General features: G+C 36.7%; 1 protein-coding gene across 2 annotated transcripts; it reads right to left on the minus strand.

Annotated features, from left to right (window-relative positions):
- Positions 1–583: 583 nt before the first annotated feature.
- Positions 584–15,682, minus strand: lhx3.S (LIM homeobox 3 S homeolog). 2 transcript variants are annotated; one of them, XM_018232573.2, is made up of 6 exons: positions 14,689–15,682; positions 6,586–6,757; positions 4,910–5,112; positions 4,028–4,179; positions 3,717–3,888; positions 584–1,840 (listed from the first exon to the last, which is right to left on the minus strand). In XM_018232573.2, the coding sequence occupies exons 1-6, from the start codon at positions 14,756–14,758 to the stop codon at positions 1,422–1,424; spliced, it is 1,188 nt and encodes a 395-aa protein (XP_018088062.1). In that variant the 5' UTR covers positions 14,759–15,682; the 3' UTR covers positions 584–1,421. The 2 variants fall into 2 exon arrangements, with proteins under 2 accessions (XP_018088062.1, XP_018088063.1); XM_018232574.2 differs by lacking the exon at positions 14,689–15,682 and adding an exon at positions 11,104–11,994.
- Positions 15,683–20,640: the final 4,958 nt, after the last annotated feature.

Genomic DNA, 20,640 nt, shown 5'->3' on the forward strand with positions numbered 1-20,640 from the left:
AACTTCGACCCACTACTTCGGCAAGTAAAACCTACCGAGGCCAATGTTAGCCTATGGGGAAGGTCCCCATAGGCTTCCTAACAATTTTCTGATCAAAGGAAAATCCTTCGTTCAATTCGAAGGATTTAATCGTTCGATCTAACGATTATTCCTTCGATCGTTTGATCGTAGGAATAGCGATAAATCCTTCGACTTCGATATTCGAAGTCGAAGGATTTCAATTTGGCAGTCAAATATCGAGGGTTAATTAACCCTCGATATTCGACCATAAGTAGTTTTGCCCCTAAATTACTGAAAGAACTTTTATCCTGGAAAACCCCAGGTCCCGAGCATTTTGGATAACAGGTCCCATTCCTGTACCACTATATTTGAAACTACTTTGTAGCTCTAGAGAGTCAGGTATTATACAAGAACACTTTGTAACTGCATCTAACAACTTCAAAAAGCTTCAGGATTTACTTCAGATAACAATATATTTTTAAATTGCCTAAGACCGGCTCTTTACAGATCTCTCAAATGGCATTCAATAAATAAGCCATTAAATGATCTCTGGTTATTTAATGTAAGCCAGACAGAATCAGGATTTTAGCTGACAAATTTATTTTACTTTTCCGAAGTGTTTGATCATTAACGAGAGAATAAATTAAACACATTGACATACACATATTCGACCGTATTCAGCTCACGAATAAAAATTTACATACTGGTTTTCTGATTCCCAATAAAACAGCATCTGTTTACGGTTTTGAAGAATAAGCGACGTTAAAAGAGACAACAGAAATATATTTTTGAAAAAATGACAGTATAAAGTTTTTTTTCTTAAAAAAAGTGTTAAAGATTTTAAATGAGATAAATATTGATTTTTATAGCTACAACAGAAAAATACATTTAAATATGGATATACAGTTTTTGGCAACAGACTTTAAGTGCAAATGCAAAATACTTCTCTACTGCAGATGTGTAAGACTTCAGACTACATGGCGAGTATCCAACTTAAAGGCAGTCCATAACCAATTTTCAGAAGGAATGGAGTAAAAAGTGATTTCTAAATTAGTCTCTTTGATGGGAAAGGAAAGAATCAAACAAAGAACAGTCTTGTGGTAGCAGTATAGCAAGGCTAGGCCTGGTCAGTAGCGTACAACACAAGTAAAACAAGTATCAATGCTGATGTACAGGTAATTAGAAGACTTTCGCTCGCAGTTCCAGTTTAGGATTAAGTTCTCTGAACACAGTGTAGGGAAGCATTAGCAAAACTGAGTACAATCTAGGTAATATGCAATGGGTGAAGATGTCCATTTCTCAAAAATCACTGTATTATCTGTGCCTTTGTAACACAATCTCCTGGTGTTTGTCTTCGGGTTTAACAAAATATTTCCATCTGCCTTTAATGCACAAAATGTATGGTGTCAGATAAGTCTTTGTCAAAAATGAGTGTGGTCAACCTCATCCAACCAAGAGGCCGGGCTTGCAGGAAAATCTGGATATCCACCACTACTACCAGTGGAAAGGTCAGAACTTGGTCCATTTGCCCCTATAACTCTCATTGTTGGGGCAACGCCTTGTCCTCCTTGACCTATTATTCCCAACCCAGCATCTGGGAATGCCAAGTTTGAGAGTAAAGACTGGTGACCTGGCATTGACTGTAGTGAGGCAGGAGACTGAGGGATTCCATACGGACTGTTTGACCTCAGATTGTGATACTGATCCCCAGAAGGGACTCCACCATGTTCTAGGGAAAAAGGACCATTGCTTCCAGCTTGTCTGCCCAAAACAGGAGATGAATCATTCAAGATGTTATAAATCCCATTGGAGTGATTCATTTCAGTCATAGGGGGTTCATCTGTAATAGAAACATGGTTCATTTGTTTATTCATTAAAAAACAAAACAAAAGTATGTCATGATGGTGTTAAGTCTGTTATTTTTATTTATACACATTTATTTCATATGAATGGGTGAGCCAAGACAATTATCAGTGTAGCATCCTGGACAGTTGGATATGGGTGTGTGCATGGTTGAATAGATTGGACAGTGGATATAGCATAGGATGGATATATATGATGGGAGTTAAAACTAAAAGGTCAATATAGAGGTTTAGAGGTTATGTCATGAATGAAAGATATGTTAGGTCCCTTGTGAGGCCACATCTGGAGTACGCAGTGCAGTTTTGGACTCCAACAGGGATATAAATGAGCTGGAGAGAGTGAGAGAATAAGTGCAACTAAATTGGTTAGGGGGATGGAAGAGTTAAATTATGAGGGTAGACTGTCAAGGTTGGGGTTGTTTTTTCTGCAAAAAAGGTGCTTGCGAGGGGACATGATTACACTTTACAAGTACATTAGAGGACATTATAGACAAATAGCAGGGGACCTTTTTACCCATAAAGAGGATCACCGTACCAGAGGCCACCCCTTTAGACTAGAAGAAAAGAACTTTCATTTGAAGCAACGTAGGGGGTTCTTCACAGTCAGGACAGTGAGGTTGTGGAATGCACTGCCAGGTGATGTTGTGATGGCTGATTCTGTTAATGACTTTAAGAATGGCTTGGATGATTTCTTGGATATACATAATATCAATGGCTATTGTGATACTAAACTCTATAGTTAGTATAGATATGGGTATATATAATTTGTGTGAAAGTAGGGAGGGGTGTATGTATGGATGCTGGGTTTGGAACTTTGGAGAGGTGGAACTTGATTGACTTTGCCTTTTTTCAACCCGATTTAACTATGTAACTATGTTAAGTATTCAGTTTGGGATTTGACTGAATTCCAACTATTTGTTCAAGATTCACATCCAGCCAACACTAATCCCAACCCTTTTAATGGTATGACAACTGGTAACTACACATTTGATGCTCATAATTTCACACGCACCCATGTCAATTAAGATTTGGAATCCATCCAGTATTTGGAGAAATATTTTGTTAAAAATGCAGTTGTTGTCCAAATCCAAAATGTGAATTGGTGAATCCCAACAAATATATGAAAAAAATTGATGGTGGAAAATAAAGGATGAAAGTGATGGTAAAATGGTAGGGAACCCATAATGACAAAATGAATACATATTTGAGAGGGTAGATAGAAGATAAATCAAGGGTGGGTAGATGGTTTGTTTGGTCAGTACTAGGATGGGAAATATTGGAGGTTGATAGATGGAAAAATAGCTAGTGAGAGATGGACAGATAGATGGATAGACAGAGATAGTAATTTTGAAGAAGGTGAACACATGAACAAGCCATGTACCAAATCCACTATTTTAGAATTTGGACAAATTCCAAAATTCTTTGTGAAAGCTGAATACAGAACTGAATCCGAACTCTAATTATAAATGAAGGAAACAAGGGTGAAAAAGAACCGCACTTGGTTAAAAATCTCTTGACTCCCTTGCCTGTGTGATGAAAAGTCACATGCTCTTTGGATTCTGATTCAGTTCGGCCAGGCACCTGGATTTGGCCGAATCTGAATTCTGCTGGAAAAAGGTTGAATCCAGAACCAAATTCTGGATTTAATGCATCCCTAACATGAACAGATTGATCGACCAACCTGAACCAAATAATGTAAAACTGGTGCAGGTTGTACTGGTGGATTTTTCTTCTATGGAATTCTTGTAAAAAGATAACAGTTTCCTACTTTGGGCTGATGTGTGCACAAGGCGCTTAATATACCTATGGTCCCATGTAACCTGGGAATTGTTGGGTAAAAGAATGGACCATTACCTGTGAAGGACACTTCGGCATCACTATCAGGACCTTCCTCCTGGATACTATCTTTGTCAGATTTAGAATTCCCCCTCGATCTTTTCATGTTCCTGAAATACTGGCCCCATCTTTGCCTTCCCGCATCTTTCTTTAATCTCTTTTCTTTCGCTCGTCTATTCTGGAACCAAACCTTTTGGACATACAAATATTTATTAGAAACATTAATTCATAGGCACGGTGGATAGGCAGATTGTAATCTATGTGAGCTCTAAACATTGAGCCAAGGAGGCCAGACTTAGATCGTACATAATGCAAGTGATGCTGCCTACCTGTACCACCCTCATATCCAAGCCAGTCTCAGAGGAAAGCTGCTCTCGCACATGTCTGGCAGGTTTTGGAGAATTGTTGTAGGCGTTTTTCAGAGTTTCCAACTGTTTTGCTGTGATTGTGGTTCTTGGTCTCTTTGCAGTTGATTCTGCCTCTGTCATTTAAGCCAGCAGAAAAAAAATGATTGTCAACAACTTATTGTGTGTACAATGATGAGTAATAAGCTCTACAAAGGGAAGCACACGTGTCACGTATCTTATATCATTGGTATGGTGATGTGAGAGGGGCCACTTCCTTTAATGCAAGAATTATTTACAAGAATATATGTAGGGAACAGTTTATACCAAATCTTTTGAAGAAGGGTAGCTTAGTCCCACACATTGTTGAGCCCTAAATAGATTGTCATCACCCTAAGAGAGATTACCTATGTTCCTGTTACACCAAACAATCGTTGTTTCAGAGCAGTACAATAGAGAACAGTGCTACATGTGCATTGAGTAACAGGTTTCAAGGAACAGTTAAATGGGAAAACTGGAAATTTTCCCAGTAAGGAATGATACTGGTTGCAGTAGAATATAGAGCAACAAGTTTCAGGTAAGGTAGGAAAGAGAACAAGGGGTCACAGGTAGAATAAAAACAATAATGGTTGAGCAGGTGCACAGAACAGAACAATAAGGAACAAGGTTCAGATGCAAGGAGAATGTTGGAAAGAGCATTGAAGCAAGATGGCAGCAGTGGTAGAGTTGCAGGGAACAATAAAGCAGGTAGCATGGGTCAGCACATTAATAACCACAGAACAATACAGCAAAGAGTAAATTATCTGCTCGTGGGAGTAAATTGCAATACAGCGTATCAGGTTGCAGCAACAGTTACGGCTTTTGTACCTCTCTGTTTCGCCGTCTCGTAGTCTGCCTTGCACACCAGCCTGCTGTCCTCCATGAGGTAGAACTCGTCCCCAGTGGCCAGCTGCCTTTTGCATATAATGCAAGCGAAGCAGTGAAGATGATACACAAACTCCTGGGCCCTCCTCACCACCTGGGTGGGGGGGATTCCTTGTTGGCAGGCTGCACATTTGGTCCCAAATCTCCTAGAAGAGAGAAGAGAATTAGCAAAAAAGCCACACCAATACATAACTATTCAAAGTACAATGCTAAATATACTGTACCCTTACAATAGTTTTTTGGGTTTTTAAAGCTTTTTTTGTTGAATGTTTTTTTACAACAAAAAATAAGGAGAGGAAAAAATTAGAGAGAGAAGAGTGGGAGTTGAGGAATACATTTGTTGACATAAAGCCCTACTGACTTTGCACCATCATCCAGGTGCCCCAGATTGCATCACATTTTTGGGGACAGCCTCTGGCAATGTACGTTAGCTTGTACTCAATTAGAGAGTTGTTAATTATTTTTTCCAATAATTAATGGAAGGGGCATCAGTTTTTAAAATAAAAATCCAAAGAGAGGCTTCTCGAAACGATTGAAAAATAACATATCCAACAATTAGGGCTATAGCGATTCTAAAATGTTTGAATTCAAAATCTTTTGGGAACCTCCAAAAGATCTAAACTTTAATTTGGATATTCAATTCCAGAGCTTTAAAGTTACATCTTCAGGGGGAGATTTGTCAAAGGTCGAGGTGAATTTTCCAATTCAAAAACTTCAAATTTCAAGCTATTTTTTGTGTATTTCGACTAAGGAATAGTCCAAATTTGAAAAAATCAAAAATTTAAAAATTAGAATATCGAAATTTATCATGTACTGTCTCTTTAAAAATTCAACTTTGACCATTCGCCATCTAAAACCTGCCGAATTGCTGTTTTAGCCTATGGGGGACCTCCTAGAACCCATTTGGAGTCAATTGGTGGACTATGAAAAATCAAAGGTTTTTTGGGAAAAACGTTGATTCGAATATGATCGAATGTGCTATTAATTTGATTCGTACAATTTGAATTCAGGTCAATACGGACCTATTCAGTCGAATACGGAACTATTCGATAACGGACCTATTCGGCCAAAAAAAAAACTTTGACTTAATTTTGGTTGGGCTTTTTGAATTTGAATTTTGCAGTTTTTTAAATTAGAAATTCGACCCTTGATAAATATGCCCCTCAAGGTTTGATTTTGTTCATCCGTGCACTAACTCTGGATTCGGTGCCTACCTACTCACTATTTCTATAGAAAATTGTTGATGCGTAAAAAACAATGGAACGCCTATATAGGTGGAGTACTGTCTTGGTGATTCTAAGCAAGTATTTCACAAATTTCATGGTACAAGTTGGCCAATAGAGGCCACTAGTCTCAGCCGTCGATTAATAATATGTATACACCCGTGTTTTTTTAACCCAAAAAAACATACAAAAGGGAGAAGGTTAGAGAGAAGGAGAGAAATGTAAAACGGAGAAAGTGAAGATAATTACAAGTATGATGAAATTGTGCATTCCTGATGAGTGATGAGCAAAATCTCCAAACATTCGCTGCCAACCAGTTGTAGCCCAGAGTGTACAACAAGGAGCAGACTGCATTCAAAGCAAGCATTTTGTATTCCAGCTCTTTACAATACTTACTTAAAAAAGTCATCTTTGCAGTACACACTGTTTTCTCTGCTGAAGCATTTCTCTGCCAGTTGGATCTGACAGTCGTTACATTTTAAGCATTTGCTGTGCCAGTGCCTGTCGAGAACCTTTAAGATGAAACGATCTACAATGTGCTGATTGCAGCCGGCGCACAGAGGGATTTCTGCAACAAACAAAAACATCATGGCGTTTGAATTTTTATTCTACCCCAGGAATTCATTTTTACAGTCACCTGTTCATTTTAAGACCAAATGTACCTCCCCATATCTTCCTCCCTGTCCTGAGATTTATATAAAATAATAAGGATATAAACAGTTATTTCTGCACCCCAAGAAAGCTTGCATAATAAATTACAATATAAAAAGGAATTATAACAACTTATATATCTGAAAGAAAAGGGTAACAAATCATGAATATCCAAACCATAAATGATAGCTCACAATATAGTCTTAAAATCAGACTGAAAATACATTTTTGTATATATTTATATTTTTTAAATTTACCATTAACAAAGCCGTTCAGAGCTTAAAATGATTTATATTTAAACATTTCCATTAACTTGTACTGACTAATTAGGGCTGCCGCCTAGGATCAGAAAGAAAAATGATACTGCTGTTTATAATTCCTCCCTATCCAAAACAAAAAATTAAATTTGTTGTGTGTAGATATATTGCAATAAATATAATTTATTTTTGGTCTATAAAAAGAGGTTTTAATTAATATTGTATATTTTTAAATCAATTTTTTAAAATCAATTTTAAAATTTTTGTGCTTGTGCAATACACATATATATACATATCTCTATACTGTATTTCGTTAAGAAACAGGATTTCAGTTAACATTTTACATGTTTTTCGATCCAATTTTTAAAATAAATTGTAAAATTTTTGTGCTTGTGTAATATATGTATATATCTGTAAAAAGGAGATTTTTATTAATATTTTACATGTTTTTAAATCAAATTTTCTAAATAAATTTGAACATGTTTAATAAATATATGTGTGTGTGTAATAAAGAGGATTTTAGTTAACATTTGACATGTTTTTCGATCTAATTTTTAAAATAAATGACAACATTTTTGTGCTTGTGTAATATATACTGTATATATATCTATATATCTATATATATATATATATATATATATATATATATTTATATATATATAGATATATATATATATATATATATATATATATATATATATATATATCTGTGAAAAGGAGATCTTAATTAACATTTAGCATGTTTTTAAATCAAATTTTCAAAATAAATGTAAACATGTTTGTGCTTGTTTAATATGTGTGTGTGTAAGAAAGAGGATTTTAGTCAATATTTTACACGGTTTTCAATCCAATTTTTTTTTAAAAAACTATAACATTTTTGTGCTTGTGTAATATATATATATTGCACATCCAACAAAAAGTCCATAGTTCTATAAGAAATGGTAAATGTTAATAATGAAAGAAATGTGTATTAAACAGAAATTGCAGTAACTTATCTTTCTTTGTGTGTAGGTTTTTTTCTCATTTAAAATCGGACTGAGCCAGAAAAGTGATTGGAGAATCAAAAGGGGGAAAAAAAGCAGAATGGAAAATTGAGAGTGAAGTGATTTTATATACGCTCAATAAAATAAATACGTACAGAGCACTTTCTGGTTAGGAAAGCAAATATTGGTTCAAATTGTAGGTAGAAGGAACACAAAATAGTAACACACACACACACACACAAAATAAAATAAAGACCACAATTCTTTTAAAGAAGAAAAACTGAGCTTTTTTTGGGGGGATATATATCAAGCAGGGTTTAGATAAGAAATTGAACTTGCCAGAGAAGATGATGTCCCAAGGTAGACAGCCCATTGTCCCTTACTTCATCCAGGTTTTTATGGAGAGACACGACTGCTAGAGGCTTGCATCCCCCAAATAACCAAACAATATCGCATTATATTCTTTCTCATCCTCCATGACTAATCCAGTCTACTTCCCAGACAACACACAAACCTTCCAATTAAAATCAGACCTGCTTCCAGGAAAGTCATTATGTGCAGAGGTCCTTAATTTGCATCTTGACCTTCTGTAAATTAGTAGATCCCTTGCTGGCCCCTCCATATTACCATCAGGTCAGTGTGGGGAGGGAGGGGGGCAGTTACCAAAATAACACACCCATCTCCTCCTACTTGAATCGCTTCCTCATACGGTACAAATTCAGATGATATAAGGGGACACGGTCTTTTCTTGTCCTCAGTGTAATTTAATTTAATTACGACAAAGTCAACTTATTTGTGTTACACCTTGTAATTAACTTGTGTGCAAGACCACACAGAAATTAATCTATAGGTGACACATTATAAAAGCTATTATAAAAAAAACACTGCAAATTTAAATTAATCTAACCAATATAATATTTTGCTTTTAAGAAATCCATTTTTTTTAAAAACAGCAATAACTAATGATAAATTCACCACAAAACCTGGTAAAACAATAAAAGCATGAGAATTGTATTAAGAAGTTTGTTTTATTTTATTATTTTATTTACATATGACGTTATAATTGAAATGTCACAGTTATTGTCATTGTTACTGTGTAAAACAATATTTAGACATGGAAAATATTTTGTCTTGAAAAAAAACAAATAAAAATTATAAGGAGAAAAAAAAGCATGGAAATTCTATTCAATGGGTATAAATATAGCAACAGTCATTTTTTTTTGTTTTGGCTAAAACTTTTGCACACATTTCATAGCATCTTAAATTGTTGCATTTTAAAGGGAAAAAGGTTGTTTTTATTATTCAGATTCATGAGAATTACGGAAACCCAGTCTCAAAGGAGTCAGTGAAAGGGTTACTCTAATATTATAGAAGAAGCTTTTTAAAATATCAGAGAGTATTGCAGAGGAAACACATTATGTTCTGCTTGTTTATAATCTTGTACAATATACACAAATTATTGCCTCCGTTTTAGTCTAATGTTGTCATTGGTTTGATAAGAGGAAAGTGAACTTGTATTTTCATTCACTGAATCCTCACGGGCTAAAAAGAGCTTCAACACTGGTGTATTTAAATATTAATCTTCCTGCCGAGTCCTGCTTTACCAAGTGACTTATGTCTATGAGAGGACTGCTAATTTAAATCGAAATTTTTTTTTTACTTTACTTTATTTTAAATGTCTTTTTGAAATCAAGAGTTGTGACCTTTTCAGTTTGAGAAAATGTGCAATGTATGTTAGATTTGTTAATGCTACAAAGTATCAGAATCATAGGTTATATTAATATTGTTTTTAAAAATGAAAAAGTAATTATAAACCTGATATGGAGAACTAACATTCCAATGTGTTTATCAACAGTTCGTAAACCAAGAATACTAGATTTTTTTTTACTGATTTGATGATAACTTTGCAGTTTGTGAAAGGACATCAGATTCAAAATAGTTACATTACATTAATTACAATAATTAATTTTAGAAATGCACGAAAATTTTATTTTTGGAACTTTTAGCATTAGATGCTATATGCTTTGCAAATGCAATTTAACTAAAAAAAATAGTATTTACCTAAGCCCACAAGATAATTTTCAATCAACAGCAGGGAAGTCTTAAAATTCAACTTAAAACATAATTTAAGTAAAAAAAGATTGTGAATCCTTTTTTTTTTATAATTAAACAGAATAATAATATCATTTATCATTTTGTTAAAGGTGGAGAATGTTTTTAAGGAACCAGAAAAATTGAATTTCTTTAACAATGACAAGATATTTGTTAGAAAAAAAAATTGTATACAAATGAAATTAAATCACAGCATGGATAGCTTCAAGAATCGCTTATGTTTAATTCTCAACACCAAAAGTAAACCATTTACAAAAATGTAAACATATACATAGAGCAATAGTTTCCAAATGAAAATACACTTAACAGTTACGGATACATCACATATAAATCAGTCACATTTTTATCATCGGAATCTTTTTTAACGCTACCAATTGTTGCCATACAAAAAATGGGATTTATACCAAAAAATATATATATTGAAGTGTTTAGTAGAAAAGGAGTCTCTAGTATGATTGCAGTTATTAGTAAAATAATAATGTTTTTCAAAGTATATAAAACACTTTTATGTTTTTTTTGCATTTTTTATGTTGTTTTGCATCTTGGCCAGTTGAACAGTACATATCAATTACCTACAGACATAGAAATAATGTTTTTCTCCATATGAGAAACTCTATTTATTTATCTCTATCTCTCTCCATCTCTCTCTCTTTCTCCATCTCTCTCTATAGATATATAAAGAAACATATAGTATACGCTATCTGAGACATAAATATTAATACACAGAGGAAGGTTCCACACAATACAAGGACATGTATCCTGTACCCGTATGAAATAGGACACGTGAGATTGATTTACAAATAGGGCCCTTTACATTTGCCTCTGCAGAGGAAGTATGGAAGTTGCAAGGAGATATATTGATGATATATAAATATCCATATCCATGGGGGGGGGATCAGATAGTGACTTACCTTTTCTCAGATCCTCGTTCTGTGCCAGCAATGCAAACAGCATATCAGCGTTGGCGGATTCCTTGCCTGTACCTAGTTCCTTTAAAGTGTCCATCTTGAACCCCCCCCCCAGCGTCCCTAAAATCTAGAAAATGGACTAGCCCCCCCACACCCGCAAATAGATGGGTAAAATTACTCCCAGAAAGATAGTTTTGCCTTGTTGTCTTCCTGGCCAAATCCGAGTGTGTATAAGTTTACAATGCACTGCGAGTGGTGGCCAGTGCTGGTGCAGGCTCCTGACTGGTTGTATTGGGAGGGTAGTGGATGCTGAGCACTTGCAAATGCAGAATAGGGGAGTAGCATGGATGTATGAGCAGGCGGTAGCCCTGGTGACAGGGAGCTCCTACTGTACTAGGATTGAATATCATCAGAGATCTGCTGCTCCCACCACTCAGCCCCACTCTGGGGGCAACAATATGGCAATGGGGCTATCTGTCATTTTTATGTGGGCTGGAAAAATACATGAATAATGGACATTGTCTCGGGAAGGGTTGACAAAAGCTATAAGAATTGGGACTGTTTTTTCCCCCTTTTTTACAAGAAGTACATTTAGTGTGTATTGTTACAACACACAGAGTGTGGGTTTGCATGTGTTTATTTGTCTACAAACACATACACCAACATGAACCTCACACCATTATATTTACAACATTTATATGCACTGTCTATGCTGTACAGACTATGTTTGGGACTCAAGCTTAATCTAGATCTCTATAGGAGTTTGAGATAATAAGGTATTTCCTTAAAATGATTAACACATGGGTTGAAGACATATGGTTGGAGTGAGATCTAGTGGTTCTATAAGAGTCTACGGTTATTTATTCACCTACATCCATCTACCTATCTCTCTATCTATTATCTATCTATCTACAGTATCCATCGCTCTCTCTCTGTCTTTGTCTGTCCATCTATCCATCTATCTCTCTTTCTATCTATCTCGCTGTCTATCTATCTATCTATCTATCTATCTATCTATCTATCATCTATCTATCTATCTATCTATCTATCTATCTATCTATCTATCTATCTATCTATCTATCTATCTATCTATCCAACTATCTGTCTATCTATTTATCCATCCACCCATCCATCTTTCATATATGTCTATGAATTGGCATCTTTTGGTCTTTCTATCTGCATCTAGCTGCCTAAATCTCTCTACATCTATACCTTCTGGAACCATCCATCTCTCTACCTATCATCTTTTTCATATTTCTACCTGTCCATGCAGTGTCTGACTGGAACACCAGGGGTCCACCCAAAAACCTTAGACCAGGGGCCCACCATAAAACCTTAGACCAGGGGCCCACTCTCAGTACTAATATACTAAATAGGCGCAATCTCTATATCTTACTCATTTTAATATTAAAATATAGATGTGGATAGTCAGTTTTTTTTTTTTTTGTTTTTTTTACTTTATATGCTATGGTTGAACCATTTTAGCCACAGGATAATCCTACAAGGAGTCATTTCTCCAGATCCTACATCCTACAGCATCACACAATGTATAAAGTTTTCTTATTTGTGCTTTATATATATAAATATATTCCTTTCATCTTATGTCGGAAATACAGGTGAAGTGGCGGCGCAATGTAAAGTTTCAAGAGCAAAACTCCAAGCATGGGTTAACGGTTTGGAAGGCTTCCTTATGATAACTGTTTACTCTGGGAGCAATGGACAACTCGATAAAATGTTTAGTAAAGTCAGTACCCTGATAAATTTCATTGACACTGATCTTTGGAGCAAAAAGGTGTCTGGGGAAATCAAGTCTAGTGCTGGGATGTATGCTGGAGATGAATTTAAAATCAATGTCCCATTTGCCTACATTTTCAGAGTATATGAAACACATTTTGGTGAAAGGTGGGAGATGTTTCACCGTTATATCCAGCTTTTAGCCTTTAATAATAATTTTTACGTGATATTGATCTGGCAGTTTGAAGGAGTCAAGCGACACTAATGTTATAAAATGAGGGGACTGGTGACTAATGAAGAAAAACACAGGGGTGGGGGCTGTTTTGGGGGTTGGTCCTGGAGAAAGCTGGTGTCCGAATCCCTTATCGTCCTTTCATGGGGTCTATCTAACCATATAGACCGGTACGTGACAAATTCATACTGAAGAATTGGGATGGGGTCTGTAATTTATGGGTAAGTGAACAGTGCCTCCTGCATTCTAAAACCAACTAACTACTATATTAAAGCCTTGATTGCACATTTGCATAGTCATAAAGAATGATGCCATATAATAAATGTTGGCTTCAGCACAAGCCCATATTTGTAAATACACGTGACAAAACAATATCACAGCATTAATAAGATTTCAGGGATGATGCAAAACCCCATGGTGAATGATAGTGACATCATAAGTTACAGTAAATAGTAGGGGCTCATTGAAACCATAGTATTTGGATCTGGTGATTCTTAGGAAATAGGCATGTCACTGAGCTGGACACATATCTAGATTATGAGCTGTGCTTATCCGTGCCTACCTCAAATACGTCTCTATATGTCATAATATGCAGGTTTATGGGATATGGTGGCGCCTTGTAGAGAACAGTCGGTTTAGTGCAGTGTATTGCTTAAGATCCAATGGAATAACAGGAGGAATAACACTAGTCACTTAACAGGAGGAATAACACCTGCTAAATATTTCATATATTCCTCATTAATGCTGTTGATTGTAATGTGCATTGGGTTTTTACTTTCCTACACAACAACAAGATATAACTCTTCTGTAGCCTTTATTCCTTGCTCATAATAATAATAACTATACATGTATATACTGGGCTGAACCCCCCCCAACGCACACACACTTTGTATTATACCTTTAAACTTGAATGTCTGTTCTCGAAGAGCTTTCTTACAGTATATACCAGCGATGTCTAAATGCCAATATGCTTTCCTATAACTTTTAGGGCTGTATTATGTGTATGGAGACGAGTGTGTGTTTTCAGAGGTGGTGCAGACATCTCTCTGGGCAACATGAAGGATGGGATGTTGTGACAGTCAGAGCCACATAGTAGCCGTGCATCTGGGCTCCTCCGCCACTGACAATACGTCTCATTAGTGATTCAATAGCAACAAAGTCTCTTTTGGGAGTGATTAACCCCATATCTGTCTAGGGAGACTTTAAACCACCCTACTTAATGTATACATGGCATAACATACAATGTGTTGATATAATCTCTTCTAAAAGGAACACACACCATCACCACAACGTACCAACACAACAACCTTTCTGCACATTTTGTCATTGTGACACTTCTGCAAAAAGACCGCAACATTAATTCTGCCGTAGGTGCAAAGTTAATTTCATAGACATTCCATTAAAAAATAAATATATTTCTGATTAACTGTTCCCATTTCTTATGGCACCAAAGCATTTGTAATGATAATGAGATGTTAGAATGCCCTCCCAGTGGCTAAACACAAGTTGCAATTTCACACCTTGTCATTTGCTTTTGTTAGAGTGCAAAGCAGAGCAAATTGCCCTTTTGTAACCAACTCAAGTCAGACAAATGTCTATGTGTAAAGCACGTTGGGACTTACCTGGGCTGCTGGTATATCCACACATGTCCAATGACTTCTGGGTGCTGGTCCTTACTCCCTCAAGAAGCATTGTACTCACTTTATGCCAAGTTCAAGGGTTTTCAATTCTTCTACACCAAAAAATAAAGGCAGACGGCACATGTATTGTCAGCTGCTCCCCCTAAATTAGTTGCATGAGTTCTGCGAGATACATCCCTATCTCTTTAAGAGCCTGGGAAGGTCTTATCTAGGCTGGTGAAACTAAAGAGGAGCCTCAGGTATCAGGTGCTGAAAACAGATGCTGCAGCAGGACTTGTGGAGCAAATTGGGGCTTTAACTAAGGAAAAAAAAGGTTCCAGAGTTTTCTTTAGTTGGATGATGGAGGTTATGGTCCCACATGTCCTGGATGCTGCTCCCCTGCTCAACTGCCACAGATTAGTGTTTTAGAGATGAGCAGGGAGAGGATGGACTTAGGAGGCAGGCATCAGGTGACCTCTGATTGCCATCAGTGTGCCTCTTAGCATAATAATACCCTACTGGTCTCATCCAAATGCTTAGACTTGTCCAGGGTGCTGAAAAGACGCTCTACAAGGCGTGCAGTCTCTGGCCAGGCTTCCCCCAAATGCTACAACATACCCATACACGTGTCCCCCTTTCACTTCACACAATGGGCTAAAGGGGGACAGCAGCGTCCAACCATTGTCCCTATGCAAATAGAACTCTTTCGTTAAAATTCATTTCTTTTGTTCCCTAGACAAAGACTACAAAACTGTGCATTGTGCTGCATCCTATTCAGTTGTCATTTTAATCCCTGTCTTGTTTTCCTCACCAGAGATCATCCAGCCACACTTCATGGCTGATTCTCCCCCCCCCAAATCGAGATTATACCCATAAGTACTTGGCCACTTTTGTTCCCCTCTTGTTTTACTCTTGTTTATTCATACTTCCACCCCATTTTATTTGAAATCTCCGCAAAGTCCTTAATTAAAGCTACCCCGTGTATTCGCAACAGATATCAGGACTTCTACGAATGTCTTATGATTTAGTACGAATCGGATTCAGATCTATGGGTGGAAAAAAATATGTAAATATTGTAAGTTGGGAAGAATAAAGATCTGCAGATATATTCATATTCCTTCTACAGAACGTCAATTTTTTTTAAAAAATATTTTACATTTCCTACATTGATACAGTCTGCATAAAATATATGTATTTGGGTGAAGAACCTCACATTTTATTTTTTACTATAGTTTTATTTCCAGCACCAAACATACCAATTTGGTAAAAACTGTAAAAATCTAAAACATTTAAGTGACTTAAACGACTTATTTAAATACCATTTCTATAAACTCAATTTCATGGCCATTGAAGAAAAATACACCAATAACAGTATAGGATATTTTTTATTATTTTAGATTTTCAATATAAATCTAACGTAGGAGTAAAAGGGTATAGATTTTCAATATAAATCTAACGTAGGAGTAAAAGGGTATTAATACACAGCATTATCTCTACCTCAACCAATTATCCAACGTCCCTTTGCTTGTTTTTTCATATTTTTACACTGTTGACCTGATACATTTCTTTAAAAGAAGATGCCCCCCCAACAATGATACTGCTGGATGGCAGATGGGGATCCTACGTTTTCCAACAAATAAACATGATGTTGGGAAATCTATGCCGATTGCGACTGGGTTAGAAATAAACCCTGATTCCGGAGGAACGCAGAGGTTCCATTTACATAAACATCAAGATTCACGCGTACAGAGTAATGTGCTATTGATTACAATGAGCATAAATCACACTTTTAATTAAATTACCATTTCGATATATTTGAACGAGCAAATATGATTTTTTTTTTTTTTTTTACTCTCTGCCACGGCGAACGTCATCATTAATATGATAATCATTTCCTGCAACTGAAATATAATTTTTCTACATGAATACGGGTATCTATAGGGCAATCACCACCTGGACGTTTTTCTCTACAGAATCAACATGCAATACATTTGACCTCCTGGGGCTTTTAAAATCTAGGTTTTATTGAAATTTGTTTTAATATTAGCTTTTTCAATTTGCTTCTAAAAATGAAAAAACTAAAAAAAAATGACACCTGGTGATTTCACAACACAGAAATCAATTAAAAAATGCACCAGTCACCTGTAAAACCCTGATTATTTTTCTCTAAAACAAAAGTATATTTTTCAGCTTATTTTTTTTTCTTTTAATAAAATCATTTAAAATATGCGTGGCTTCATTAGGAATTCTTGAGATCAGTAATAAACATCAAATTAGTTAATTGTTTTTAAAAAGAATTTATTCAAATGCTCTGATGACCGAACTTTCAGTTGCACTTATAGGAGAAACATTAGAGGCGTGCAAGGGCCAATTTAACAAATACATTCAATTAAATGAATTAAAGGCAAATTCGCACTAGCTCTCTTTGGAGTGAAGGAAGAAGCTGGGACTATACACTCATTCATTATTTGTGACTTGGTTTCTTATACACAATGGCAGTCAGCATACAGTAACAAGAGAGTCTCAGGCAGGCATATGGCACTCTGGGATACACGTTTGCATTGAAAGATCTGCTTTTTTTTCTTTAAAGGGGATACAAACATGCAATACCATAGTATACGTCTATCTTTGTATAGGGCATGAAGAGCAGGCTTGTGCATTAACAAATCAGCCAATGACCTAGTAAACAAGTCCTATCGAGTCATCAATAAACCTTTGCCAGTTTGCGTTTTGGGTGGCATTTTTGGCCACGTCATACGTGACAAACCCGAGGTGTTCATTTGTTTTGCAGGGGGATTTGTGGATCAGTTTTAATCCAACAACAGCTCAATGGCCATAGGTTGACCATCCCTCATGAACAGTTGTTCTACAATGTAATAATATATGTCACGTGTAACATTACCAAGGAACTGTTTTTTAAGCAAAATATCCCTTTTTGTGAAACCCCAGGGAAAATTCCAACACTTGCCAATAAACAACCCTTGGTATATGGTGAGAGGTAGAGGAAAGTGAGACAAACATGCAGAATCATGCATCTTTGAAGCTTGCGAGTGCAAGTAGTGAATCTGCTCACCTCAAATGTGTAGGCTCTTGCTCTCAGATCTTTAAAAAACAGGTACTCATAGTTGCACTGTATACATAAGCCAAGATATTACCTTGAATCTATAAAGGGGCAAAATTGTGCTTTGGGGCCACTTAAATAGCTTTAGAAGACACTGACTTTACCTCCAATAAAGAAAAGCAACATGACATGATAGCTGGAACTATTGTAGGTGTTCTCTCCACACCCCCAATCTCAAGAAGAGAGTAAATAAAAGTAATGCTACTCCAACCCAAACCCACCTGAGGCCAGTCTTACCCAACAAGATTTATAAACATGCACCCATGTCTGATTTGACATGAGAGTTTATAAAACGAAGCATCTGGAAATTCAGAGCAGAACGGGGCAACAATGAGGTTGGAGGGAGCTGGTCGGTGACATCAACGGCAGGAAGGACACTGGAGCTAATTAGGCCCATCACCCAAAGTACGACCTACTGGGTTGACCCATGGATAAACCTGGGGGTTTTGGGCCAGCCCGTGCATCGCTATTAAATAATTACAAACACAGATTATTTATCTAGAGTTCTGTTAATGTCCCTGTAGCCTTCATTCCCATATGAGTAACTGTTGACCTAAAATTTCCACTAAACCATTTTAAGTTTAAGGCTCAGTTGTTCTTGTCCCTTAACTTGCAGTAACAGGGAATGACTTCTGAACTGCTATACACCTCCTGCAACAGTATTTAATCCTGCAGAACAAATCAGCACTAGTTGTGACAATATGACTAGTGACATGAGTGTCCCCAGTGCCTCGTTGCAGAGGCCGATCAGTTGGGGGCGAGAGCAGAGAAAGGTCCGTTGGATTCACCTTGTGTTGTTTGTTCTAAAACAGAAGCTGAATACAGGCACCGTGCAACAGATGGCTGACTTACTCATTCCTCCCCCCCCCATCATTTACACTCACTCCCTTCCCTGGCTCGTGACGTCTCATCATTATCCCAATACAAAAGCAAATGCTAAATTTTACAGGACTCTTCAGCCTCGGTTCCCTGGACACAATCCACTTTGCGAAAATTGTCTGTTTCCAAATGGAATCCATTTTACCTAAGCCAAGCAATGCGCTCTAAGGTGTTGCATTAAGAAATACGTTATAAGTATTGACAATTATTATTATTATTTAGGGGGAAAAAAAAAAACAAAATACTATTTTGGCTGGACTCCATGGTACTTTTTTTTCCAGGGCATCACAATCCCATGTTAAATCCATTATTAAAGTCTAACTTGTCCCAAAAGTACTTTACTGCACAAAAAATATATATAAAAATATATATATATATATATATTATTGGATGCACTTTTATTTATAGTTGACCAGTTAGAAACATCTTGTACAAAATTGTCACATTCCAAGATGATACAATATGGCAGCGGAAGCCTTGGTTGTAAAGGCCGACGTTGAAATAGTGATTTTAGCACATACTTGGCTTATTGAACATTGATATGTTAAAAATACAGGGTTCGAGAACATTCTTATTTTCAAAATGTGTTTAAGCTGCGTTCCTTAGCACTGGTGAATTGATAATCCTAAAATGTAGCAAACAGTAGTCTAACAACAGGACAACAGGATTAGCTTCCTCTTCTGCAAAGCAGCAAGTGGCCTCAATAAAATTGGCTTGTGGTCAACCATTGAGCCTCGGTTCCGAACATCAACGAATAAGCAGATTTTCAACTCCTGCATCCTCCACCAGATTCCAGGCACTGTTATCCAGCTATAATTAGAGTAGCTATAGCTGAATTATATATTGTATAGACTAAATATTAAGTTATTTCCAGTGGCTCGAAAAGTGCACTCAACCAGAGACATGAATATACAGCAGGCACGTCCCAATGTGAATATATGCATGCCCATCTGCCAGCTTGGAAGAGAACGAACTGTAGCCAATGTAGATCGGTGCTTGGGAGAAGTTTAGATTCAGGAAATGACAAGGACGGCATTATGACTGATGCAGTTTTACTGAGCAATCCCCTAAATCAGATCTTCTGTATCTCCATTCCTTGGGTCCTTCTGTTGTATAACGACCACTTATATTTAACACATACTGCATGTACTGTCTAATAAAATAAATATGGCACCTTCCTCCTCCCATATGTATAAATGCAAATATACAGAGAAGGAATGTTCTGGGCACACAATAAGCTATACCCTCATACTGCACTGTCTATGGCAATCAATATGGCACCTCCATCCTCCCACATGTATAAATACTAATATACAAAGAAGGAATGTTCTGGGCACACAATAAGCTATATCCTCATACTGTACTGTCTAAGGGAAACAATTATGGCACCTCCCTGCTCCCAAATGTATAAATACAAATATACAGAGAAGGAATGTTCTGTCCACACGAGTGATACCCTCATACTGTACTGTCTAAAGGAATCAATATAGCACCTCCCTCCTCCCATATGTATGAATACAAATATACAGAGAAGGAATGTTCTGGGCACACAATAAGCTATACCTTGGCAGCTCCCCTATGTATAATTACAATTAAAGTCTGGTAGGCAGCATGGAGCCTTAACCCATCGGCGGAGAACGCTGCCTTCCCTATCTTGGCAGAAGCAGCCGGGTCTGTTGAGGCACTCACTAATACTGTACTCCGGGGAAGTACCCATAGGGGTTGTCCCCCCTCAACTCTTAAGATGCTATCTTCAATATGGTAAACAGCTCTTAGGTACGACAAAACAAGCCAAATTGATGTCTCCCCCTACACACCTATATGGTGCAATCCTAAACTAAGACACTTTCTGACAATACCAGACCCAGTACTTTGGGCAAGATATAATATCAAATACATTGGCCAGCTCTATGACAACCAGGGGTTTAAATCATATGAAGATCTGGCAATTTAGT

This window comes from Xenopus laevis, chromosome 8S, assembly GCF_017654675.1.
Source record: "Xenopus laevis strain J_2021 chromosome 8S, Xenopus_laevis_v10.1, whole genome shotgun sequence".
Lineage (NCBI taxonomy): Eukaryota > Metazoa > Chordata > Amphibia > Anura > Pipidae > Xenopus > Xenopus laevis.